The sequence below is a fragment of the Littorina saxatilis genome, linkage group LG13 (assembly GCF_037325665.1).
Source record: "Littorina saxatilis isolate snail1 linkage group LG13, US_GU_Lsax_2.0, whole genome shotgun sequence".
NCBI classification, from domain to species: Eukaryota; Metazoa; Mollusca; class Gastropoda; order Littorinimorpha; family Littorinidae; genus Littorina; species Littorina saxatilis.
Genome location: NC_090257.1, coordinates 25,784,309 through 25,811,342, shown reverse-complemented (window position 1 = coordinate 25,811,342; position 27,034 = coordinate 25,784,309). Strand labels below are relative to the sequence as shown.

The window sequence follows — 27,034 nt, the reverse complement described above, 5'->3', positions numbered from 1 at the left end:
AATGAGGGTGTGACAGTGCCGCCTCAACTTTTACAAAAAGCCGGATATGACGTCATCAAAGACATTTATCGAAAAAAGAAGAAAAAAACGTCCGGGGATGTCATACCCAGGAACTGTCATGTCAAATTTCATAAAGATCGGTCCAGAAGTTTACTCTCAATCGCTCTACACACACACACGCACACACACACACACACATACACCACACCCTCGTCTTGATTCCCCCACGTTAAAACATTTAGTCAAAACTTGACTAAATGTAGCAAGTCGCGTAAGGCGAAAATACAACATTTAGTCAAGTATAGCTGTCGAACTCACAGAATGAAACTGAACGCAATGCAACGCAGCAAGACCGTATACTCGTAGCATCGTCAGTCCACCGCGCACGACAAAGGCAGTGAAATTGGCAAGAAGAACGGGGTAGTACTTGCGCTGAGAAGGATAGCACGCTTTTCTGTACCTCTCTTCGTTTTAACTTTCTGAGCGTGTTTTTAATCCAAACATATCATATCTATATGTTTTTGGAATCAGGAACCGACAGGGAATAAGATTAAGGTGTTTTTAAATTGATTTGGAGAATTTAATTTTGATAATAATGTTTATATTTTTAATTTTCAGAGCTTGTTTTTAATCCAAATATAACATATTTATATGTTTTTGGAATCAGAAAATGATAAAGAATAAGATGTACGTAAATTTGGATCGTTTTATAAAAAAAAAGTTTTTTTTACAATTTTCAGATTTATGCTGTGCATAAAATCATTTTTGCATGTTCAGATGTGCGAGGATAGACAAGAATTTAAGATAAAAAGTTTTCCGAAACCGGACAATCAGCCAGCGCCAGCCAGCGCCACAGTCACCACCACAACCACATGAAACGTTCATTGCCAGTTTACGCTGAAAATGTTTATTGGTCGACACCACAGGTCGTTCATTTTCAGCGCAGATAATGCATACAAAATCAGTGGAATATTTTCATAAATTCCACAAAAACTATGATTGACATAATCATATACATTGGGTTGTACATTTGCATAAATTCACCAAGAACAAAAATTGTCTTACACATCATAGATGGCATTGTCCACTATGTATTAGCTTACTGTTTTTTGTTCTTGTTTCCAGCTTCACCAACAAGCTGTCAAATTTTACTAGACTGGTCACCGGGTTACTTCCCTTTATCTACCGCTTTCTGCATCCGCTCATTAGACCATCATCAAAAAACTTATATTGGCAACTCTAAAAAACAATAAACATTGTGTTTTAGCCCAATTAAAGCACATCGATTAAATACATAATGTCTGTCATTCACCACCAATCCGGCGTTACGCGCCCACACAACTACGTTATGGTGGAGTAAGGGGATGGCGGTGGGGTTGAAAATTTTCGCACAGTTGTTTGGGACGTCTGGCACTGGCTACCGCAGATGCAGAAATGGCAGAGAGACTGATCTTGGGCCGGCTGGCCAATGGGAAGACGGCATTCCGCTCATTAGTTATGCATATGACCTGTGCTCTGGCACCGTCTATACACCACAATCTCGCTTCTCTTCACACCCAAAAATATCATTTATGCTGTGCATAAAATCATTTTTGCATGTTCAGATGTGCGAGGATAGACAAGAATTTAAGATAAAAAGTTTTCCGAAACCGGACAATCAGCCAGCGCCAGCCAGCGCCACAGTCACCACCACAACCACATGAAACGTTCATTGCCAGTTTACGCTGAAAATGTTTATTGGTCGACACCACAGGTCGTTCATTTTCAGCGCAGATAATGCATACAAAATCAGTGGAATATTTTCATAAATTCCACAAAAACTATGATTGACATAATCATATACATTGGGTTGTACATTTGCATAAATTCACCAAGAACAAAAATTGTCTTACACATCATAGATGGCATTGTCCACTATGTATTAGCTTACTGTTTTTTGTTCTTGTTTCCAGCTTCACCAACAAGCTGTCAAATTTTACTAGACTGGTCACCGGGTTACTTCCCTTTATCTACCGCTTTCTGCATCCGCTCATTAGACCATCATCAAAAAACTTATATTGGCAACTCTAAAAAACAATAAACATTGTGTTTTAGCCCAATTAAAGCACATCGATTAAATACATAATGTCTGTCATTCACCACCAATCCGGCGGTACGCGCCACCACCTGATGACTCACATCAGGTACCGCCACCAAGCAAAATCGACCTTTCTCGGAAAGTTGCACTGCACACTTTCTTATAATCCCAGGCTGCACTGCACACCTGTGATCCCATGTTAATGTTCTGCTGCACTGCACGCAGACATGTGCCTGACCTCCCCCTTTCTGTTGCACTGCACACAGAGAGAAGCCCTACGTTTTACCTGATCTACCAGTTGTGCACCCTGATGTAAGACAAGAAAGCGTTAGAAGACCATCTGCCCGCCTGACGGATTTGAGCGTCCGATGCCCCGTTCCGAGCCATGTGGGAGGCACCCCCAATCCTAAAGCTATGCGATTTGAAGTTCTGTTTGGGCAGGCCACAAAATTGGAAAACCAACTGTAGTTGCTCGTTGAATTCCCTGGCCGTTATGGGTGCCCCCGACATAGCTCGGAACAACGGCCCCGTTGCGGACAACAATATTGTTCCGTAAACAGCACAAGACCAATTGTCTCACCAGAATCATCACCAGGGGTTCTTTTGATGTCTGCTTAGTAATTACGGATACTAAATCTAAATTATCTGTATGAATGACTAAGTATTTGTTCTGAAAGGCCAGCGCCCATGTCTCCAGAGCCAAAACGATAGGATACAATTCCAGTAGGGTGATATTTTGGAGTCGCCACCAGTCGGACCACCTACCCTGAAACCACTGCCTACCGAACAAAGCCCCGTATCCCACTGCCCCGGATGCATCCGTCACTAAATCCAGCTCTTCTGAGGATACTTCCTTGTTCATGAGAAAAAAGCACTTCCCGTTAAATGACTGCAGAAAAGTTAGCCAAGTCTTCAAATCCTCTTTCACCCCTTGGTTCAGCCTCACGAAGAATAGCTGAGAGCGTATGCCTCTAATCAAGTCGATCAATCTCCTCAAGAACGCCCTCCCTGGCACCACTGCCTGGCAAGCAAAGTTCAGCAACCCTATGACCGACTGAATTTCCTTCACTGTTGCTTTCTTCTTTTGTAGTAGGTTCTGTATTTCTTGGGCACACTTCGTGAGTTTTTCCACCGGCAGCCGAATTTCTCTTTCGATTGTGTCTATCTCTATTCCCAGGAATGTCAACCTCGTCTCTGGGCCCTCCGTCTTATCAGGTGCCATGGGAACTCCTATTTCCTCACACAAACCCAGAAATTTGTCTAGGTATTCTTTGCCTAGCTGCTTCGATACTGCCGCAAGGAAAAAATCATCCAGGTAGTGCACTAATGGTATCCCTAACTTCTGAACAGCAATCCACTCCAAAGCCGTGCCTAGTTCTTCGAACAAGTGACAAGACGAAGAACAACCCATCTGAAGCGAAAGATCAACATAAAAACTTCCTTGCCAGCTCAGTACGAAGAGGTTTTGGTCACTAGGGTGAATAGGCAACAACCTAAAAGCTTTCTCCACATCAGTTTTTGCCATAAATGCTGTATTTCCTACTGTCTGCACTAACTGTACTGCATCTTGCACATTGGCATATGACACTGTGGCCATGTCTTCCTCTATGAAATCATTTATGGATGCCCCCTTCGGGTGAGATAGATGATGTATCATCCTATACTTTCCTTTCATCTTTTTCTCTACCAAGCCGATTGGAGAACATTGGAACTGAGTAAAAGGAATATGCCTAAAGGGACCTACTAACCTCCCCTCTTCTATTTCCTTCTTTATGTGCGCTTCTACTACTTCTGGCATTTCTTCTGCTGACTTCAGGTTCTTCTGAACTACACTATTTGGGGCTCCTGTGAACCCTACCCGGAAACCCTCTCTGAATCCCTGTATTAAAGCCCGCTTCTTCTGTGGATCGTACCCTTCCAGCCACTTTTCCAGCTTGTCCGCCTTCACTGGCGTGGCCCCCGTGCCCCAGTCTTCATTTCTTTCCTTCTCCTGCTTCTTTTCCCCCCCGTCCCGCTCGAAAGGGGTGCCCTTTGGCGCTGCATTTTCGGATTGCGTGTTGCCCCCCACACTGCGAGCAAAAGTGCTTGAAGCCACAATTGGGGCGGCTGCAAGATCCCTGTTCATTGAACTGGAAGCAGAAGCCCCCCACTTTGGCTGGGTTTCCACTTCCAGTCTTCCCCCCTGCGCCACCCTGCGGCTTCTTCTTTCCCCCGTCATGGGTCTGGGTGGCAGGCTCTAAGCGGGTGGTGGCGAACAGGTCCGCGTCGCTGTCCCCCCATGCCCTTTCTCCTGCAGCAATTGCGAGCCGGTAGCGGTAGTCATAGTCCCGCCAATTGCCCTGCAGCTCATGCAGGGTACACACCCGAGCAAAGTGGGCACCCAGGCCCCTGTGTACCTCTTTCGCTCTGTCCTGTAGTATAGTGATATAAATGTTCCAGGCCTTCACCCACTCTGTGAAGGTTAACAGTTTCTTTTCTTTCTTCTTCTTCTTCTTCTTTTTGTCTTCATCGTCCTCATCCGAGTCCTCCTCCAGCATTTCCTTCGGGTCCGCGGGCAGGAGTATTGCGAACCTAACCGCCACACCGCTCCAGATCTTTTCCTTTATTGTCTTTGGCACGTGTAGGTCAATGGGCAACATTTTCTGGTTGCCGGTTGCCCACGCCTGTGTACCGCTAGTGTTAGATTGCTCACCGGAGTGTCCAGAGTGCCCAGCCATGCCTGAGTTGGATTTTCCACCCGTAGAGGTGGTCGATCCTGCGGGCGATGCCTCAGGCGCCGGCGTCTTGGCGGCCCGAATCTCCGCAATCTCCTTCCTCAGGGCCTTCTGCTCAGCAAGGAGCTGGGTTAGCGACTCCTTCACGCCCATTTCGTCCTCTCCTTCAGCCTCCTCGTCTCGAAACCTCTTCGGGGGCTGCTTTGAGGGACGCCCCGGTCGCTTGGTTGGACGCTTCGACATCCTGAAACATTTCAAAGGCCACTAAGCATCAGGGGCCTATTTTTTTTTTTTTTTTTTTTTTTTTTTTTTTTTTTTTTTTTTTTTTTTTTTTTATATATGCAGCACGGGCTGTACCAATAAAACATTCCCCATGAAGTCACAACCGGTTCTACCAAACCAGAACCAACAATGACGTCACTCCAGAAGCTGGAAAGGATATTCCCTCCTATTCCACTCCCGGCATCAAAGCTCTGCGTCTGGCGTCTTCGGTAGAACCCAACCACTTCAGTCTGGGAATAAACCTTGGTACCCCGTTCGTGCTGCATCTACACTCCTATTGTGGTTCTGCCCTCAGCACGAGAGTACACCTAAGAAAACACTGTCAATCTGATCATGCAGCACGGGCTGTACCAATACACATTCCCCATGAAGTCACAACCGGTTCTACCAAACCAGAACCAACAATGACGTCACTCCAAAAGCTGGAAAGGATACCCCATCCTATTCCACTCCCGGCATCAAAGCTCTGCGTCTGGCGTCTTCGGTAGAACCCAACCACTTCAGTCTGGGAATAAACCTTGGTACCCCGTCCGTGCTGCATCTACCCCTATTGTGGTTCTGCCATCAGCACGAGAGGATACCGGCTATCACTATTAGCCCCCACTTCCCTCTCACCCGCTGAACAACCACAACACCTTCTTACCTCATTGGTCTATATGCCGACTGTCCAACAGAACTTTTCTCAGTGCTCTGTACAGTAGCATGTGCCCCGACCCTGACAGATGAATCCCATCTGCTAAAAAATGTTTCTGATACTGAGCAAACTTCTCTGCTGGAGGGAAAGCCACGTAGTGGGGGAACAAACCCACTATCCTGTGTGCCGTTTTCAGCTGTTGATGAAGAAGCCTATTCACCTCCCTGGCTATGTCATTGAAACCCCCCCAGCCACTGTATCTCTGTGTCATCCCTGACACCACCACTACTGAGTTTGCCAATGTTTGCACCCTCACACACAGATGCCACAGCTCACGAAACACTTTATTCGGTGTCGTTCCGGGAACAATATTATTGTCCCCCACCATTAGCACTATCACTCCCCATTTTTTCCGGGTGAAAATGGCCCTGTTCTGTTCTAGCATTGATTCAACGTCGCTTATTTTTCGGCCCCCTCTCCCATCGAATATCTGCTCAAAACCATCAAAACCTAAATCTGGCCGCACCCCCTCATCTGTGTTCACAAATCGCTGAAACCTCCACGTGAAAGAGTGCCCGACCACCGCACAACTTGTAAACATTTTCGCTCCCGCCGTCTTTCTTCACAAAGAAACTAGTCACGTGACCGAGCGATTCGCGTTGCCACTGCTCGGACCAATTTTAATGCCAGGAGAAGATGATACTGTCTTCTTTTCTCCCTGAACACTTTTACTGACGGCTGTCAGCTAATTGTACCATCACCGTCTACCTAGCTATCACCCTCGTTCCTTCGAGTGTCACTCCCGGCAAACGTGAAACCACATGTTTCTGCCTACGGTGCCACGCTGTCTCCCAGTTTCCCAAACTCCAAACTTTCCTTGCAGACAACTAATTGGCCCCACTCGAGCCTATTACCGCTGTTTCGATCTCAATCGCCCCTCTCGACAATCAAGCAACAAAACAAAACAAAAAAAGGTAAAAGTACGTGTACCTTCTCTTTCCAAAATCCTTGAAACGTTGAAAATTTTCGCACAGTTGTTTGGGACGTCTGGCACTGGCTACCGCAGATGCAGAAATGGCAGAGAGACTGATCTTGGGCCGGCTGGCCAATGGGAAGACGGCATTCCGCTCATTAGTTATGCATATGACCTGTGCTCTGGCACCGTCTATACACCACAATCTCGCTTCTCTTCACACCCAAAAATATCATTTTTAATGACCAAACTCACTCATTAGTTTTTAAGCCACCAAGCTGAAATGCAATACCAAACCCCGGCCTTCGTCGAAGATTACTTGACCAAAATTTCAACCAATTTGGTTGAAAAATGAGAGCGTGACAGTGCCGCCTCAACTTTCACGAAAAGCCGGATATGACGTCATCAAAGACATTTATCAAAAAAATGAAAAAAACGTATGGGGATTTCATACCCAGGAACGCTCATGTCAAATTTCATAAAGATCGGTCCAGTAGTTTAGTCTGAATCGCTCTACACACACAGACAGACAGACAGACAGACAGACAGACAGACAGACAGACAGACAGACAGACAGACAGACAGACACACACACACACACACACACACACACACACATACACCACGACCCTCGTCTCGATTCCCCCCTCTACGTTAAAATATTTAGTCAAAACTTGACTAAATATAACAAGTCGCGTAAGGCGAAAATACAATATTTAGTCAAGTAGCTGTCGAACTCACAGAATGAAACTGAACGCAACGCAACGCAGCAAGACCGTATACTCGTAGCATCGTCACTCCACCGCCCGTGGCAAAGGCAGTGCACGTGGAATTGACAAGAAGAGCGGGGTATTCGTTGCGCTAAGAAGGATAGCACGCTTTTCTGTACCTTTCTTCGTTTTAACTTTCTGAGCGTGTTTTTAATCCAAACATATCATATCTATATATTTTTGGAATCAGGAACCGACAAGGAATAAGATGAAAGTGTTTTTGAATTGATTTCGAAAAAAAAAATTTTGATAATAATTTTTATATATTTAATTTTCAGAGCTTGTTTTTAATCCGAATATAACATATTTATATGTTTTTGGAATCAGCAAATGATGGAGAATACGATAAACGTAAATTTGGATCGTTTTATAAATTTTTATTTTTTTTTACAATTTTCCGATTTTTAATGACCAAAGTCATTAATTAATTTTTAAGCCACCAAGCTGAAATGCAATACCGAACCCCGGGCTTCGTCGAAGATTACTTGACCAAAATTTCAACCAATTTGGTTGAAAAATGAGGGCGTGACAGTGCCGCCTCAACTTTCACGAAAAGCCGGATATGACGTCATCAAAGACATTTTTCAAAAAAATGAAAAAAACGTTCGGGGATTTCATACCCAGGAACTCTCATGTCAAATTTCATAAAGATCGGTCCAGTAGTTTAGTCTGAATCGCTCTACACACACACACAGACACACAGACACACACACAGACACACGCACATACACCACGACCCTCGTCTTGATTCCCCCCTCTATGTTAAAACATTTAGTCAAAACTTGACTAAATGTAAAAAAGAGGAAATCTAAAAACAGTGAGACTGCTAATGTTTCAAACTCAATAATAAACAAGTCGCGTAAGGCGAAATTACTACATTTTGTCAAGCTGTCGAACTCACGGAATGAAACTGAACGCACTGTATTTTTTCACAAATGAATGACCGTAGTCCGCCGCTTGTGCATAACGGAGTGAAACTGACGAGCCTGTTTAGTGCGGTAGTGGTTTCGCTGTGCTGCATAAGCACGCTTTTCTGTACCTCTCTTCGTTTTAACTTTCTGAGCGTGTTTTTAATCCAAACATATCATATCTATATGTTTTTGGAATCAGGAACCGACAAGGAATAAGATGAAATTGTTTTTAAATCGATTTCGGAAATTTAATTTTGATCATAATTTTTATATTTTTAATTTTCAGAGCTTGTTTTTAATCCAAATATAACATATGTATATGTTTTTGAAATCAGAAAATGATTTTTGGATCGTTTAATAAAAAAAATAATTTTAATTAGAAATTTCCGATTTTTAATGACCAAACTCACTCATTAGTTTTTAAGCCACCAAGCTGAAATGCAATACCAAACCCCGGCCTTCGTCGAAGATTGCTTTGCCAAAATTTCAATCAATTTGATTTAACAAGAAGAGCAAACGCTCGATCGAGTCACTTTCGCAGTTCTGAATATTATATGAGGCATCAGATGGACAGGAAGAAATTGCTATTCACAACACAATGCATACCTGAAGAATTCAAGACATACCTGTGACCTTGAAAAAGGTCAAAGGTCACCAAAGCAGACGTCAAAGTGTAGAGGTCACTGGGAGTCACGTTCACATAAAATTTGAGCCCGGTCACTTTTATAGTTTCCGAGAAAAGCCCAACGTTAAGTTGTGTGTTGCCGAACAGAAAAGGCTAGTTATCTCCCTTGTTTTTCCGATAACGTTCGTAAAAGGCTACAGATGTAAATACTTTGATGTAAAGAATAATCCTACAAAGTTTCAATCACATCCGATGAACTTTGTCAAAGATATAAAATGTCTAATTTTTCCTTTGACGCTGACCTGTGACCTTGAAAAAGGTCAAAGGTCAACGAAACCATCGTTAAAGTGTACAGGTCATTGGAGGTCACGACTAAACAAAATATGAGCCGGATCGCTTTCATAGTTTCCGAGAAAAGTCCAACGTTAAGGTGGTGTCTACGGACGGCCGGCCGGACGGCCGGCCGGACGGACGGCCGGCCGGACAGACTAACACTGACCGATTACATAGAGTCACTTTTTCTCAAGTGACTCAAAAATGAGGGCGTGACAGTGCCGCCTCAACTTTTACAAAAAGCCGGATATGACGTCATCAAATGTATTTATCAAAAAAAGGAAAAACACGTCCGGGATATCATTCCCAGGAACTCTCATGTCAAATTTCATAAGATCGGGCCAGTAGTTTGGTCTGAATCGCTCTACACGCACGCACACACGCACGCACGCACGCACACACACACACACACACACACACACACACATACACCATGACCCTCGTCTCGATTCCCCCTCTATGTTAAAACAAGAATAACTTACCATTCTTGTTTTTTTAATTAAAATAAAGAGGAAACATGTCTCATGGAAGCTTCAAACAGGTTATATCAATCGTAATGTCATACCTGCAGATGCAGATCAGCTGACCCAGATTTACCACCTAAACACTCACCATTGCGAGTGACAGCTAGGATGACTCTCTGCAGCAATTGGTTCAACAGAACCACGTGCAGCAGGTGAAACGAGAAGAAATATCCCCAGAAAACTGTGCCCAGGATGGAACACGCTAGGAAAGCCTGCAACAAATATTTCATACACATTAAATATTGCATACGCGATAAAATACTTTATACATGATAAAATATTTCAAACTTGATAAAACAAATTACACGTCAAACCCCACGACAGATAACTCTAAACTCACATCCATTCACAGTAACTCTCCCTTCAACGCTAAGGATTGCCCAAAATTTCCTGTCGGGTTTGTATGGGACGTGAAATAGTATATACCCTTGCTTTCAATGACACAAGCAATCCACACGTGCTCCCCTCGTGACGTTATAGACCAGTCACTGGATGTGTCTGAAGCACGTGGACAGGATCTAGGAGGATGTGTGGATTGTTTGTTTTACTAAAAGCAGGCGTATTTGTGACCCTCCACCACGGAATTAGTCGCATGTCACCTTTGCATGATTTTCATATTTTTTTCATTTTCCTAAAGAATTTTTTATGTTCTATCCAGTGGTGAAAACCGTTTTAGAAAAGAGCGAAAACTGTTTGAGTTATAAGCCTGTGACTAAGGTGACCCTCACACTGTTACCAGACACTCCCCGGACTTATATTAAGCCTAGCGCAGAACCGCGCGAGGTGACACGCGACTCATTTCGTGGTGGAGGGTCACATCTATACTTTTTCAAAACCCATACAAACCCTACAGAGTTATTCCGAACATTGTCCACTGCTCTAACTTTCTGCACATTTGAGGAAGAACATACAATCCAGCGTCCCTGGTGCCCCACTGATTCGACGTTGAACTCAGTGATTCTTGTCAGCGTTTGACTTACCATGTAATAGAAAGACACAGAAGAACTAGTTTCTAGTTGACCATGCGACTGACGAGGTAGGCCCCCTAGTAGAAAGTGAGACACTGATGAACTAGTAACCATTTCACTATTCAACTTCCTCACTGAAGAGCTAGCTATATCTCACTATTCAACTCCCTCACTGCACCATTCAATGTGTTAGTGATTCTCTCCACATACAGTGTATGACTTAGGTAGTAGAAAGAATAGACACTGATCATGAATACCTAGTTGCCATTTATCTAATTCAACTCTCTCACTGAAGAACCAGCAACCATTTCACTATTTCAATCCCTCACTGGAGAACTAGCTACCATTTCACTATTTAACTCCCTCACTGAAGAACTAGCAACCATTTCACTTTTGTATTCCCTTACTGGAGAACTAGTTGCCATTTCTCTATCTAACTCTCTCGCTGCCCCACAGGACGTATTGCTGATTGGTTTAAACAGTGTTTATTCAACAATTCTGGATAGTGCATAATAATACATGTTAAGGATCAGCAACAAGCTCAAGCTTATGGTGGTGACCCTATATTGCTGGTTCTCTCAGCACACAGTATTTGACTTACGAGGTAGTAGAAAGTAATGATGCTGAAGAAGCGAACTTCAAGGTGTGACTCGCGCTTTTCTTGGACAGGGTCATCTTCGTCCTCTTCTTCTCCTTTAGATTCCTTTTTCGCAGGGAAAAATTTCCTGCACAGACACAGACACGCGCACGCGAACACGCAGGCACACACGCAAGTACACACACACACACACACACATTTAAATATATAAATATCTTAGCGCACTGTGATTGTTTCAATAACGATATTGTCAGTAACGACAATAGATTAGAACGTTTGAAAAGCGACCTTTTTTGGCCAGCGTTTGGAACAATGGTGGACAGGTCGAGTTATATCAACTTTTATGTGTGTGTCGGCTTACCCGTTAGCATACTGTTTCACTTTAGTATTAATTATTGGTATAAAAAACAACATGTACCGAAATGTTCTATGCTTCCAAACCAAATGAACGACCCCCAAGCAACTGAGTGGTGTCCCCTGATGTCAAACGACTCAAAGTGACACGTTCGTTCCCTGATTCGCACAAAAATAAAGTTGGCATGTTATTTCTCGCAATGTACCCGCATTCATCTGGGAGGTTGGTGCTATGATTACATGGTAAGAATGTTTTGAAGTCTTCGCGTGTTCTGTTTACATCGTAGTTGTCTTGAAATGGGGACACCCCGAAGCGTCCCGGTACCAAAGCGTCCCGGTACCAAAGCGTCCCGGTACCAAAGCGTCCCGGTACCGAAGCGTCCCGGTACCAAAGCGTCCCGGTACCAAAGCGTCCCGGTACCGAAGCGTCCCACTATAACGCGTCACAGGACTTAGACTTTTTTTTTATATAAACCAATGACCTTGATTTGACCTTGACTTGACTAACCATATTTATTTATTTTTTAATTTAATCTTGACCTTGATTTGACCTTGACTTCACTGATTATTTTAATTTTGCACAGACCTTGATTTGCTTTCGGTAAAAAAAAATCACTTTTTGTCCAACTTTTCCCCAACTTTACTTTAGATCTGTACTCACAACACACCAATTTGGAAATACTGTACCCGTGTGGACAAGTTCGGGGGAAAAGTCCGTAGGCTTCCGTTCACAAGAGGGATATGTCTGTTATCACACACGCTTTCTGGCTTCACTATTAAAGCGTGAGCGTCGGAAAAAGTCTTTTCAGTTCTGCCTCCGACTTTTAAATTGTATCATTTGGGTTAATTTGGGTTTGTTTGGATTCATTTGGGTAATAAAGAACGCTCGCGCTGGACCCGAGTAGGCTACTCTTTAGATTGGCTCGCTCCCCCAGCATGAAAGTTTTTGTCTTGTGCACGTTTAAGACCAAGTGATTGCTCTGTGTGAATTACAGGCATTCCCTTTGCTATATAATACATTGGCATGCGAGCCGAGGATGTGCGTGGTGACTGGTACCGGGACGCTTCGGCACCGGGACGCTTCGGTACCGGGACGCTTCGTGCCCTACTGCGTCCCGAAGCGTCCCGGTACCAAAGCGTCCCGGTACCCCTGTGACGCGTTATAGTGGGACGCTTCGGTACCGGGACGCTTCGGCACCGGGACGCTTCGGTACCGGGACGCTTCGGTACCGGGACGCTTCGTGATGTACCCCCTGAAATATGCGAAAACCGTTCATATCAGTACTGAACTGATGGTTTCGTCAGCTACATATACGAGTCTATTAAATCAGTCGACTTCCAACTGCTGCTTTGTCCTTTTAGCAGCGGGAAATGTTAGGGTCAAGAATCATTGTTTGGTCATGTGGAGACCATAAGCTACATGCCACTAACACAGCGGATGAGAAGAATCTTCGCAAGTCAAAAGAAGAGACACAGACTCACTGTGGCACAGGCGCATGAAATCTGTCAGAAAAAAACACTTCTGCGTTTAGCCGCGGAAAATTTAGGGTCAAATATCATTTGGTAATGCGGAGAAGATAAGCTACATGTCACTAACACGGAGGATGAGAAGAATCTTCTCAAATCAAAAGAAGGGGCACAGCCTCGCTTTGGCAAAGAGCGGAATAATACGCTCTCTGAAAAAGTTAGCGCACTCCAACAGTTTTAAGCGCATTGCCATTAGCCAATCATCTGTTTCACATCAGTCATGTGACACAAGTACTTACTGACAATTATCCAAGCGGAGCGCGGGCGAAGCCCGCGCGTAGCGAGGTAGTTTTTTTTTTCATCTCCCAGCACTGAAAATTTTTTTGCCAAGTGGTGTCTGTCTGTGAACATTGTTCTAGAATTCATCTTTTAGCACAATATTAGCGACACTGTTTGGACAATTCTATTAAAATTAGGCGTACAAACTGATTTTGTTTCGGGGAATCCTCTCAGAGGATCAGAATTTTCATATAATATCATCGGAAGCTGTTACAACGGGAAAATGTGAAACTTTTGTCACTTTTTAACATGGAATTTCATCTTTGAGCGTTTCAAGCGGACTTTAATAAAATAGTTATTTGCGAATTAAGCAGCGGAAGACACTCACCGGTTCAACATGTGTATGGTCATTAAACCTCAAAACATTTCAGTAAGTGGTTTAGACAAACACCTCCGACATGTGAGGGTGACTGGTTTGTAGCTGAAGAGTTTTTTTCTAAAGTGTGTTCTAAATACAAATGACGTACTGGTAATGATGTAATGAGTTGTTCTAATCTTGTTCTTGGAACTCTTGCTGTTCCAAGCTTGTTCTTAGCAAGTCTTGGTGACGAGAACAAAGACTATCAATGAAATCTTTAGAAATAACCTCTGACAACGACGACGATGACGACGACGATAACAACAACAACAACAAATGACATCGACGACGACGACGACAACAACAACAACAACAACAACAACAACAAAAACAACAACACGAGAACAACAACAATCACGACAACGAACATGACAACAACAACACCAACAACTACGACGACAACTACAACGACTGGGTTATGATGACATCACCAATGATTTATCAAATGTTCAGTGTCAAGGCTGTTAAAAAATCGTTAAATCCTATTTCTTCACTGATTCTTATGAAATTTTAAAGGTAGGTTTGTTGTCCCCAACTTATTTTCACTCCATACTTTTCCAGAAGAAAAACATAATTTTGGCAGTTAAAAACCGTTAAATTTCAATTCTTCACCGATATTTATGAAATTTTGTGGGTAGGTTCGTTGTCCCCAACTGATTTTCACTCTATACTTTTCCAGAAGAAAGACATAATTTTGGCAGTTAAAAAACGTTAAATTTCAATTCTTCACCTATCTTTATGAAATTTAGTGGGTGGGTCCGTTGTCCCAAACTGAATTTTAAGACATACTTTTCCAGACAAAAAACCTTATTTTTGGCAGTTAAAAACCGTTAAATCTCAATTCTTCATCGATATTTATGAAATTTTGTGGGTAGGTTTGTTGTCAGATTTGACATGATGGCAGAATTGAAAGTGTGAGATATCCTGATGTTTCACAATTTATGCTGCATAATTCAGCCCCATAGGCGCTTGAATTTTAGGTGGAGTTGGGTTTTTTTTCAGCCCAAACCAGTAACCCCCACATGGTTTTCATGTCCCTTTCTGAGAGACTTCAAGAAGTTTCAATTTGACGTCATGATTAGCCTGCCGCATTAGCAAGTATGAAAACACGTCATCGATGACACATTTTAAGACAGAGAGAGAGAGAGAGAGAGAGAGAGAGAGAGAGAGAGAGAGAGAGAGAGAGAGAGAGAGAGAGAGAGAGAGAGAGAGAGAGAGAGAGAGAATCATGTACACACAGATGGACGACTTCGCTTGGGGTATGTACTGCCCGGCAGTACACATCTACTTTATTATTATTATCCAAGCGGAGCGCGGGCGAAGCCCGCGCGTAGCGAGGTAGTTTTTTTTTTCATCTCCCAGCACTGAAATTTTTTTTGCCAAGTGGTGTCTGTCTGTGAACATTGTTCTAGAATTCATCTTTTAGCACAATATTAGCGACACTGTTTGGACAATTCTATTAAAATTAGGCGTACAAACTGATTTTGTTTCGGGGAATCCTCTCAGAGGATCAGAATTTTCATATAATATCATCGGAAGCTGTTACAACGGGAAAATGTGAAACTTTTGTCACTTTTTAACATGGAATTTCATCTTTGAGCGTTTCAAGCGGACTTTAATAAAATAGTTATTTGCGAATTAAGCAGCGGAAGACACTCACCGGTTCAACATGTGTATGGTCATTAAACCTCAAAACATTTCAGTAAGTGGTTTAGACAAACACCTCCGACATGTGAGGGTGACTGGTTTGTAGCTGAAGAGTTTTTTTCTAAAGTGTGTTCTAAATACAAATGACGTACTGGTAATGATGTAATGAGTTGTTCTAATCTTGTTCTTGGAACTCTTGCTGTTCCAAGCTTGTTCTTAGCAAGTCTTGGTGACGAGAACAAAGACTATCAATGAAATCTTTAGAAATAACCTCTGACAACGACGACGATGACGACGACGACGACGATAACAACAACAACAACAAATGACATCGACGACGACGACGACAACAACAACAACAACAACAACAACAAAAACAACAACACGAGAACAACAACAATCACGACAACGAACATGACAACAACAACACCAACAACTACGACGACAACTACAACGACTGGGTTATGATGACATCACCAATGATTTAAAGGCCGTTAAAAAATCGTTAAATCCTATTTCTTCACTGATTCTTATGAAATTTTAAAGGTAGGTTTGTTGTCCCCAACTTATTTTCACTCCATACTTTTCCAGAAGAAAAACATAATTTTGGCAGTTAAAAACCGTTAAATTTCAATTCTTCACCGATATTTATGAAATTTTGTGGGTAGGTTCGTTGTCCCCAACTGATTTTCACTCTATACTTTTCCAGAAGAAAGACATAATTTTGGCAGTTAAAAAACGTTAAATTTCAATTCTTCACCTATCTTTATGAAATTTAGTGGGTGGGTCCGTTGTCCCAAACTGAATTTTAAGACATACTTTTCCAGACAAAAAACCTTATTTTTGGCAGTTAAAAACCGTTAAATCTCAATTCTTCATCGATATTTATGAAATTTTGTGGGTAGGTTCGTTGTCCCCAACTGATTTTCACTCCATACTTTTCCAGAAGAAAAACATAATTTTGGCAGTTAAAAACCGTTACATTTAAATTTTCACCTATCTTTATGAAATTTAGTGGGTGGGTCCGTTGTCCCAAACTGAATTTCAAGACAAACTATTCCAGTCAAAAAAACTTATTTTTGCCAGTTAAAAACCGTTAAGTCTCAATTCTACACCGATATTTATGACATTTTGTGGGTAGGTTTGTTGTCAGATTTGACATGATGGCAGAATTGAAAGTGTGAGATATCCTGATGTTTCACAATTTATGCTGCATAATTCAGCCCCATAGGCGCTTGAATTTTAGGTGGAGTTGGGTTTTTTTTTCAGCCCAAACCAGTAACCCCCACATGGTTTTCATGTCCCTTTCTGAGAGACTTCAAGAAGTTTCAATTTGACGTCATGATTAGCCTGCCGCATTAGCAAGTATGAAAACACGTCATCGATGACACATTTTAAGACACAGAGAGAGAGAGAGAGAGAGAGAGAGAGAGAGAGAGAGAGAGAGAGAGAGAGAGAGAGAGAGAGAGAGAGAGAGAGAGAGAGAGAGAGAGAGAGAGAGAGAATCATGTACACACAGATGGACGACTTCGCTTGGGGTATGTACTGCCCGGCAGTACACATCTACTTTATCCAAGCGGAGCGCGGGCGGAGCCCGCGCGTAGCGAGGTAGTTTTTTTTTTCATCTCCCAGCACTGAAAATTTTTTTGCCAAGTGGTGTCTGTCTGTGAACATTGTTCTAGAATTCATCTTTTAGCACAATATTAGCGACACTGTTTGGACAATTCTATTAAAATTAGGCGTACAAACTGATTTTGTTTCGGGGAATCCTCTCAGAGGATCAGAATTTTCATATAATATCATCGGAAGCTGTTACAACGGGAAAATGTGAAACTTTTGTCACTTTTTAACATGGAATTTCATCTTTGAGCGTTTCAAGCGGACTTTAATAAAATAGTTATTTGCGAATTAAGCAGCGGAAGACACTCACCGGTTCAACATGTGTATGGTCATTAAACCTCAAAACATTTCAGTAAGTGGTTTAGACAAACACCTCCGACATGTGAGGGTGACTGGTTTGTAGCTGAAGAGTTTTTTTCTAAAGTGTGTTCTAAATACAAATGACGTACTGGTAATGATGTAATGAGTTGTTCTAATCTTGTTCTTGGAACTCTTGCTGTTCCAAGCTTGTTCTTAGCAAGTCTTGGTGACGAGAACAAAGACTATCAATGAAATCTTTAGAAATAACCTCTGACAACGACGACGATGACGACGACGACGACGATAACAACAACAACAACAAATGACATCGACGACGACGACGACAACAACAACAACAACAACAACAACAACAACAACAACAACAACAACAACAAAAACAACAACACGAGAACAACAACAATCACGACAACGAACATGACAACAACAACACCAACAACTACGACGACAACTACAACGACTGGGTTATGATGACATCACCAATGATTTAAAGGCCGTTAAAAAATCGTTAAATCCTATTTCTTCACTGATTCTTATGAAATTTTAAAGGTAGGTTTGTTGTCCCCAACTTATTTTCACTCCATACTTTTCCAGAAGAAAAACATAATTTTGGCAGTTAAAAACCGTTAAATTTCAATTCTTCACCGATATTTATGAAATTTTGTGGGTAGGTTCGTTGTCCCCAACTGATTTTCACTCTATACTTTTCCAGAAGAAAGACATAATTTTGGCAGTTAAAAAACGTTAAATTTCAATTCTTCACCTATCTTTATGAAATTTAGTGGGTGGGTCCGTTGTCCCAAACTGAATTTTAAGACATACTTTTCCAGACAAAAAACCTTATTTTTGGCAGTTAAAAACCGTTAAATCTCAATTCTTCATCGATATTTATGAAATTTTGTGGGTAGGTTCGTTGTCCCCAACTGATTTTCACTCCATACTTTTCCAGAAGAAAAACATAATTTTGGCAGTTAAAAACCGTTACATTTAAATTTTCACCTATCTTTATGAAATTTAGTGGGTGGGTCCGTTGTCCCAAACTGAATTTCAAGACAAACTATTCCAGTCAAAAAAACTTATTTTTGGCAGTTAAAAACCGTTAAGTCTCAATTCTACACCGATATTTATGACATTTTGTGGGTAGGTTTGTTGTCAGATTTGACATGATGGCAGAATTGAAAGTGTGAGATATCCTGATGTTTCACAATTTATGCTGCATAATTCAGCCCCATAGGCGCTTGAATTTTAGGTGGAGTTGGGTTTTTTTTCAGCCCAAACCAGTAACCCCCACATGGTTTTCATGTCCCTTTCTGAGAGACTTCAAGAAGTTTCAATTTGACGTCATGATTAGCCTGCCGCATTAGCAAGTATGAAAACACGTCATCGATGACACATTTTAAGAGAGAGAGAGAGAGAGAGAGAGAGAGAGAGAGAGAGAGAGAGAGAGAGAGAGAGAGAGAGAGAGAGAGAGAGAGAATCATGTACACACAGATGGACGACTTCGCTTGGGGTATGTACTGCCCGGCAGTACACATCTACTTTATTATTATCATTATCCAAGCGGAGCGCGGGCGAAGCCCGCGCGTAGCGAGGTAGTTTTTTTTTTCATCTCCCAGCACTGAAAATTTTTTTGCCAAGTGGTGTCTGTCTGTGAACATTGTTCTAGAATTCATCTTTTAGCACAATATTAGCGACACTGTTTGGACAATTCTATTAAAATTAGGCGTACAAACTGATTTTGTTTCGGGGAATCCTCTCAGAGGATCAGAATTTTCATATAATATCATCGGAAGCTGTTACAACGGGAAAATGTGAAACTTTTGTCACTTTTTAACATGGAATTTCATCTTTGAGCGTTTCAAGCGGACTTTAATAAAATAGTTATTTGCGAATTAAGCAGCGGAAGACACTCACCGGTTCAACATGTGTATGGTCATTAAACCTCAAAACATTTCAGTAAGTGGTTTAGACAAACACCTCCGACATGTGAGGGTGACTGGTTTGTAGCTGAAGAGTTTTTTTCTAAAGTGTGTTCTAAATACAAATGACGTACTGGTAATGATGTAATGAGTTGTTCTAATCTTGTTCTTGGAACTCTTGCTGTTCCAAGCTTGTTCTTAGCAAGTCTTGGTGACGAGAACAAAGACTATCAATGAAATCTTTAGAAATAACCTCTGACAACGACGACGATGACGACGACGACGACGATAACAACAACAACAACAAATGACATCGACGACGACGACGACAACAACAACGACGACAACAACAACAACAACAACAACAACAACAACAACAACAACAACAACACGAGAACAACAACAATCACGACAACGAACATGACAACAACAACACCAACAACTACGACGACAACTACAACGACTGGGTTATGATGACATCACCAATGATTTATCAAATGTTCAGTGTCAAGGCTGTTAAAAAATCGTTAAATCCTATTTCTTCACTGATTCTTATGAAATTTTAAAGGTAGGTTTGTTGTCCCCAACTTATTTTCACTCCATACTTTTCCAGAAGAAAAACATAATTTTGGCAGTTAAAAACCGTTAAATTTCAATTCTTCACCGATATTTATGAAATTTTGTGGGTAGGTTCGTTGTCCCCAACTGATTTTCACTCTATACTTTTCCAGAAGAAAGACATAATTTTGGCAGTTAAAAAACGTTAAATTTCAATTCTTCACCTATCTTTATGAAATTTAGTGGGTGGGTCCGTTGTCCCAAACTGAATTTTAAGACATACTTTTCCAGACAAAAAACCTTATTTTTGGCAGTTAAAAACCGTTAAATCTCAATTCTTCATCGATATTTATGAAATTTTGTGGGTAGGTTCGTTGTCCCCAACTGATTTTCAGTCCATACTTTTCCAGAAGAAAAACATAATTTTGGCAGTTAAAAACCGTTAAATTCCATTTCCTTACCTATCTTTTTGAAATTTAGTGGGTGGGTCCGTTGTACTTTAAAACTGAATCTCATGACCCACATGTCAAGAAAAAAACCCTACATGTCGGCAGTTAAAAACCGTTAAGTCTCAATTCTACACCGATATTTATGAAAGATTGTGGGTCGATCCGTTGTCCTGTACTGAATTTCATAGAATATATGTCATCACTATTCACCTCTAATAATCAGATAATCTTGGTTCACAGTGAATCTCTTTACGTCCAATAAACTTTTAATCTTGGTGCACAGTGAAACTCGTGGCATGAGATGTTGGACGACACTTCATGCTGTACTCCAATTGTAACATTTTAAGAGACTGTCAGGGCGCCGAGACTATTTGACAATATTGTTCCATGACGTAAATGATGTCATCGTGTTTGCTCATAATGACGTAATACTGCACATTGGTTCGAAGATCCACAGGAATTATTCCAAAAAGCAGCTGCAGCATGGAGGCGTCAACGGCAACATCCACGTTATGGAAGCATTAACAGTAACGTTCACGGTGTGGAAGCCTCGATGGTAGCATCAACAGTAACGTCAGTAATAACGTAGCAGCACTTAAAACAATGAAAACACGTCATCGATGACACATTTTAAGACAGAGAGAGAGAGAGAGAGAGAGAGAGAGAGAGAGAGAGAGAGAGAGAGAGAGAATCATGTACACACAGATGGACGACTTCGCTTGGGGTATGTACTGCCCGGCAGTACACATCTACTTTATTATTATTACCATAACTATTGACTTACAAGAAGAACTTCTTGAAGTCCCGCCGGTCCGGGAAGGTCGGGTGGTTGGAGAGAAAGTAGCTGATGACGATGCAGAGGGACAGTATGTTGTGCAAGCCACCAAAAGCATAGATACTTTCCTGGGCTCCTGACCACCCACTCAAGTCTGGTTTTACGCTGTGGACACAATGTTGATTACACCTTACAGTCAATGGTAATGATGAATGTGTTTTTTTATGAAGCTAGGAAACCCAAGACCCTGCTGTAAAATCAAGGTACAAAGAAAAAAAATACAAATAATGCTTATGTTGCTTTCACGCACATATGCACGTGTTGTAGGCTACGTATGCTTGCACACATACAAACACACACACACATACTAATAACGCACACGTACACACACACACACACACACACACACACACACACACACACACACACACACACACACACACACACAATAACGCACACACACACACACGTGGACGTACACATAAATGAGAACACACACGTAAGAACAGAGAGAGAGAGAGAGAGAGAGAGAGAGAGAGAGAGAGAGAGAGAGAGAGAGAGAGAGAGAGAGACAGCGACAGAGAGAGAGAGAGAGAGAGAGAGAGAGAGAGAGAGAGAGAGAGAGAGAGAGAGAGAGAGAGAGAGAGAGAGAGAGAGCTCGAAAACTTTATTACGGAGGAAAAACAAGAAAGGTAGGTTGTTGGAACGTTTGTTATTGACAAGATTAAGAACAAAACAAACAAGAGGGTTGCAGTAGGGCAAGATGAGCAAATCCAAAAACAAAGAGACTGCCAACGTAACAAAATTCAGAATCAAAAAAACAAGAAAGGTAGGTTGTTGGAACTAACAAAACAATACATTCACAGATGAGGACAGGCACAATACTGAGCAATGAAATTCTGACATGAGCATCAAAAATAAAAAATGCTCAGATGGAAAAGTCTATGATTGTAATGGGAGCTAAAAACACAGCTTTACCGGAAATAAAAGTCAAAACATAATTGCCTTCATGTCTCTTTCCTTTATTGATCGTCAATCATAGGTATGCATGGACAATGATGTAAGTACTTGGTGGACACCAACTGCAAGATACTTCTATCAAGTTAAAACTTTTGGAATCTTTGATTTTGTCTAGTGTTTGAGTTACATTTTATCCATAAAATCCAGCCAGACAGCACCTACATTTTGTGTAAATCAATTGAGCAAGAAATAGTTGTTGTGAAGACACCATTACTTACATCATTTGGCAAGTCCATCACTTTTTTACAAGAACAAGATTAGGCAGCATTGTAATGCTGCTGATTTAATTGATCACCTTTCTGGTAGACCATGCAACACAACTGAAAACAAAAGTGAAGGCCTGAAAATAATATGGCAAGTGAATCAGATGTAGCGTAAGTTATGAAGACACCAAGCGTAAGTTATGAAGACACCAAAATTGTGAAGTCTGTTATGCTTGAATTCTAGTACTCTTGAAATCTCATCTGGTGTGTAAGAGGTTCCTGATACAGTTTGAAATGATCTCACTCATTCGATTCATTGCAACAATGGCAGATATTCACAGTTACAGGCAAAGTCTGAAAATTATTACGTAAGTTATTTTTGACACCTGAATTGTTGTGTCCAACATTACCAACATCATCAATTATCATCGTTTCACAACTGATTATTTTTCTTATTCGCTTGTTTTCTTTTTCTGTTTTCTGTAGCAGATAACATACGTAAACATGTTTTGATTTACATTGTATCTGCCATCTACCACAATGAACTGAATTGCTGATTGCGTTGGTTCGAGTGACACGAAACGAAAATGGTGTCAGAAATACGAACGTAATCTAAAACAAGCCACACTATTAAAATGCAGGAAAATGTAACTAATATTTCCCCTTCACAGCTTTCTTTATACAAACTCGAAGAAACTTTAAGTCAATCACAAAAATATAAACTTTGGTTCAAGAAAAGGTCAAATTTTCCTGACGTTCGTATTGAAAGACACCAAGAAATGTCGGCAGAGTGGCGAGAATGACGAACGAAATCCACTAAGTTCAGCATCAATTTAAACAAATGCTGGTGATTTTGCATAAAACATGAACAAAAGTAGTTGCCTGTTGGGTAACTCAACTGAATACAGCAAAATCAATTAGGGATCGATGATTCTTGAAGTTCGTCTGTCTGAAAAACTCTTGAGATGTCGTAAGTTTGCGCGAAATGCCAAAGACACGAACAACTTCCAGGTCAAAATACCTCCTCTCAATGCATTGTGGGAAAGGTGAAGGCCATTTATTCTTAATCTGTGGAAATTTCCGCAGTGCATTGAGTCGATTGACATTCGTTCGTGTGCCTGTGTCGACTTCGCGTTAGATTTTGGAAGTGCAAAAACGTAAGTAACGCAGTGACGCAAAACGTAGGATATTGCCTTTTACACATTCTTTCACAACGCTAGGTCTTTTGATTGCTTTTATTTGTGCTAGATTGTGTCATTTTATTCAGTAACTTCCAATTATCAGTGGAAATATCGAGTTGCATGTGAAAGATATGATGATGGTATGGACTTAGATCAGCGTGTGAAGTGAGACACGAAGCATTACTTACAGAATGCAATTTTTTCGTCCACGCTAACGACACATTATACGTTAAAGAAAGAAAATGAGCATATCTAATTGTTAAATACACTTAGTTTGACCAAAATAAATACAAACATGACACTACAAACTGCTTCACTTACCATTGTGCTTTCTCAAACAAGACCACTCATTTTTGTCAGGTTTCAGTGGCCATTTTAAGTTGTATTTTCAATGGAAAATAATCAAAAACAAAATAACCATCAACAGAAAAAATAATCTGTAAAATGATATTAATTCTTTATTCTCTCTTTAATCACAATACAACAACATTAACAACCAGAAGAAAACAGTTCTTTGCACAAAAAAATCCAGAAAGTGGCTACCATTGATTTTGTACTTTTTGCTCAGTATTGTGCCTGACCTCAGATATTTCGACCCAACGGTCGTTTAAGTGGACAGACAAACAAATATTCACACAACACCTATATAGACATACAGAAGAACAAAACAAACAAGAGGGTTGCAGTCAGGCAAGATGAGCAAATCCAAAAACAAAGAGACTGCCAACAACATACCTTTCTTGTTTTTTTTAAATTCTGAATTTTGGAATTTTGGAACGTTGGCAGTCTCTTTGTTTTTGGATTTATTACGTAGGGATAATTGTATTAGGTCCACTATGGTCATTTTTTACAGTAGTAATTTAGTAGGGACAAGTAACATAACGTCATGCAGCTTTGTGTTTGCTCTTAATATAAACATTGTCTATCATCTGTACAACATAATCATACCACTCAATAATTGTCGTGGAATTTCTGTAAAGAAAACACACAAATTGAGAGGTCATGCATTTGCTGGGTTTGAGTTCTAACCAGATGCATTCTACTGCTCTGGGTGCCAGGTCTATCCGTCTTCGTGTAATATGTTTGACAGAATCGTGAATATAAACAGCGATTCCAGTCTGCCTTGTATGCACACGCACACGTACATATACATGCGAACACACATGAAAACACAGACAGAGAGAGAGTCGAGAGAGAGAGAGAGAGAGAGAGAGAGAGAGAGAGAGAGAGAGAGAGAGAGACACACACACACACCACACACACACACACACACACCACACACAGCGTCGCAGGAATTGTATGGAATCATGCACTGTCAATGTCCTCGATAAAATAGTTAAGTCAAAACATATCAATCTGAGTTGTGGCGTCGCTGACCAAAAGTAACTCATTTTTTTGGCTCACGTAAGTGTAGCCTATGCGATCATAACTTTGTCTGTCTGTGCGTTTGTGCGTGTGTGTGTGTGTGTGTGTTTGTGCGTGCGTGTGTGTGTATGTCTGTGGTAGAAACTCTAACATTTGAAGACGTCACATTACATTGACGTCACATTATGACGTAAGAGGGTTACAACTTAGACGTCACGCGAAGGAAGTACTGAAAGTCTCGGTCATTATTATTTTGAGCGCGCCGAGACTAGTTGGCAGTCGTGTCCTGTAAGTAGGCTACATGCAGACAGACAGGTCTAGATCTAGTGTCTCGCTTTCTTGCACATGTGTGACGGAGTGATTGAGTTTGTGTTACTGTTTGTCGATTTCTTACGTGAGCCTTGATGGCTTCGCCTCTTGTTCTTCATGTACTTACGTGGACATTGATGTTTGGGCTTTCCATGTGACCATCACAATGAGGCAGAGAATCAAGCTCACAAGCAACACACAAGGGTTGAGCCACCACCTGCAAAATGCGCAACATCAACACAAATAAATATTTTTTCTATAAAGTCTAAGACTACTCTGACTAAAAACCATGTCTATTTTTTAAACTGAGTTCACATTAGATTAAAACAAACCAAGAAAGGTAAGTTGTTGGAAAGTTTGTTAATGACAAAACAATACATTACAGTCACAAATATATCGACCCAACAGTGTTTTTGAGCGGCGGTCACGTGATCCCTGTAAAAGATATCTTTAATCCAAAAAGTGATCTTGATAGTCAAGTGAACGGCCTTAACTTGCATATAAAGTTTTAATAAAATTACACGTGAATTAATGCTTTAATTTGGGTGCGAAATGTGTTTTTGTTGGCCAAGTTTATAGAGCGAACTGGTTACAATAAGCGAGTTCAAAAGTGGAACACTTTTGAGTGCAAAATCCTCATGCAGTGACTCACTTTGACTGGACAAAGAACCTGGCGAGAGGGTTGGCGTGGATTCGTCGCTGGTACTTGATGTCCTCAATGATGTCCGTAGACCAGGCCATGAAATCGCGAAGTTTGTTACTGGGCGAGGAACGGTCCACGCTGTACTTGAACTTATCCTTGATCTCCTCGCGAAGCGCGTTCTGTCAAACAGAAACAAGTTGCGTGAAGCATTATCAAAACATTTAGTCAATCTCTTGGCCTAAAACTTCTTGCAGAAACAAGTCGCGTGAAGCATTATCAAAACATTTAGTCAATCTGTTGGCCTAAAACTTCTTGCAGAAACAAGTCGCGTGAAGCATTATCAAAACATTTAGTCAATCTGTTGGCCTAAAACTTCTTGCAGAAACAAGTCGCGTGAAGCATTATCAAAACATATAGTCAATCTGTTGGCCTAAAACTTCTTGCAGAAACAAGTCGCGTGAAGCATTATCAAAACATTTAGTCAATCTGTTGGCCTAAAACTTCTCCTTGATCTCTTAGCGAAGCACGTTCTGTCAAACAGAAACAAGTCGCGTGAAGCTATATTAAAACATTTAGTCAATTTGATGGCCTAAAACTTCTCACAGAAACAAGTCGCGTGAAGCTATATTAAAACATTTAGTCAATTTGATGGCCTAAAACTTCTCACAGAAACATGTCGCGTGAAGCTATATTCAAACATTTAGTCAATATGATGGCCTAAAACTTCTGACAAAAACAAGTCGCGTGAAGCATTATCAAAACATTTAGTAAATCTGTTGGCCTAAAACTTCTTGCAGAAACAAGTCGCGTGAAGCATTATCAAAACATTTAGTCAATCTGTTGGCCTGAAACCTCTCCTTGATCTCCTCGCGAAGCACGTTCTGTCAAACAGAATCAAGTCGCGTGAAGCTATATCAAAACATCTAGTCGCTCTGTTGGATTAAAACTTCTTGATCTCATCCCAACGAACATTCTGTCAAACAGAAAGCAGCCACAAGGTATACCAAGAACCATCAAATCAAATCAAAACTAATCAAATTAACTTTATTATTCCAAATTTGAGAAATTACATTGGTGGCGCATAAACAGCACCACCGGAA

The 27,034-nt window shown here is 41.1% G+C and overlaps 2 protein-coding genes across 2 annotated transcripts in view; both read right to left on the bottom strand.

The window, feature by feature from the left end:
• Positions 1-27,034, bottom strand: part of LOC138945839 (inositol 1,4,5-trisphosphate-gated calcium channel ITPR3-like) — a 183,155-nt gene that overhangs the window by 12,660 nt on the left and 143,461 nt on the right. Inside the window, exons 62-66 of the mRNA XM_070317353.1 lie at positions 25,944-26,113; positions 25,419-25,508; positions 21,223-21,378; positions 11,413-11,536; positions 9,932-10,055 (exon numbers count right to left, since the gene is read on the bottom strand). Coding sequence (XP_070173454.1) covers positions 9,932-10,055; positions 11,413-11,536; positions 21,223-21,378; positions 25,419-25,508; positions 25,944-26,113 — 664 coding nt within the window. The remainder of the gene's footprint in view (positions 1-9,931; positions 10,056-11,412; positions 11,537-21,222; positions 21,379-25,418; positions 25,509-25,943; positions 26,114-27,034) is intronic.
• LOC138945365 (uncharacterized) lies at positions 3,908-6,924 on the bottom strand. Its single transcript, XM_070316790.1, has 2 exons — positions 6,698-6,924; positions 3,908-5,035 (listed from the first exon to the last, which is right to left on the bottom strand). The coding sequence occupies exon 2, from the start codon at positions 5,032-5,034 to the stop codon at positions 4,051-4,053; it is 984 nt and encodes a 327-aa protein (XP_070172891.1). The 5' UTR covers position 5,035; positions 6,698-6,924; the 3' UTR covers positions 3,908-4,050.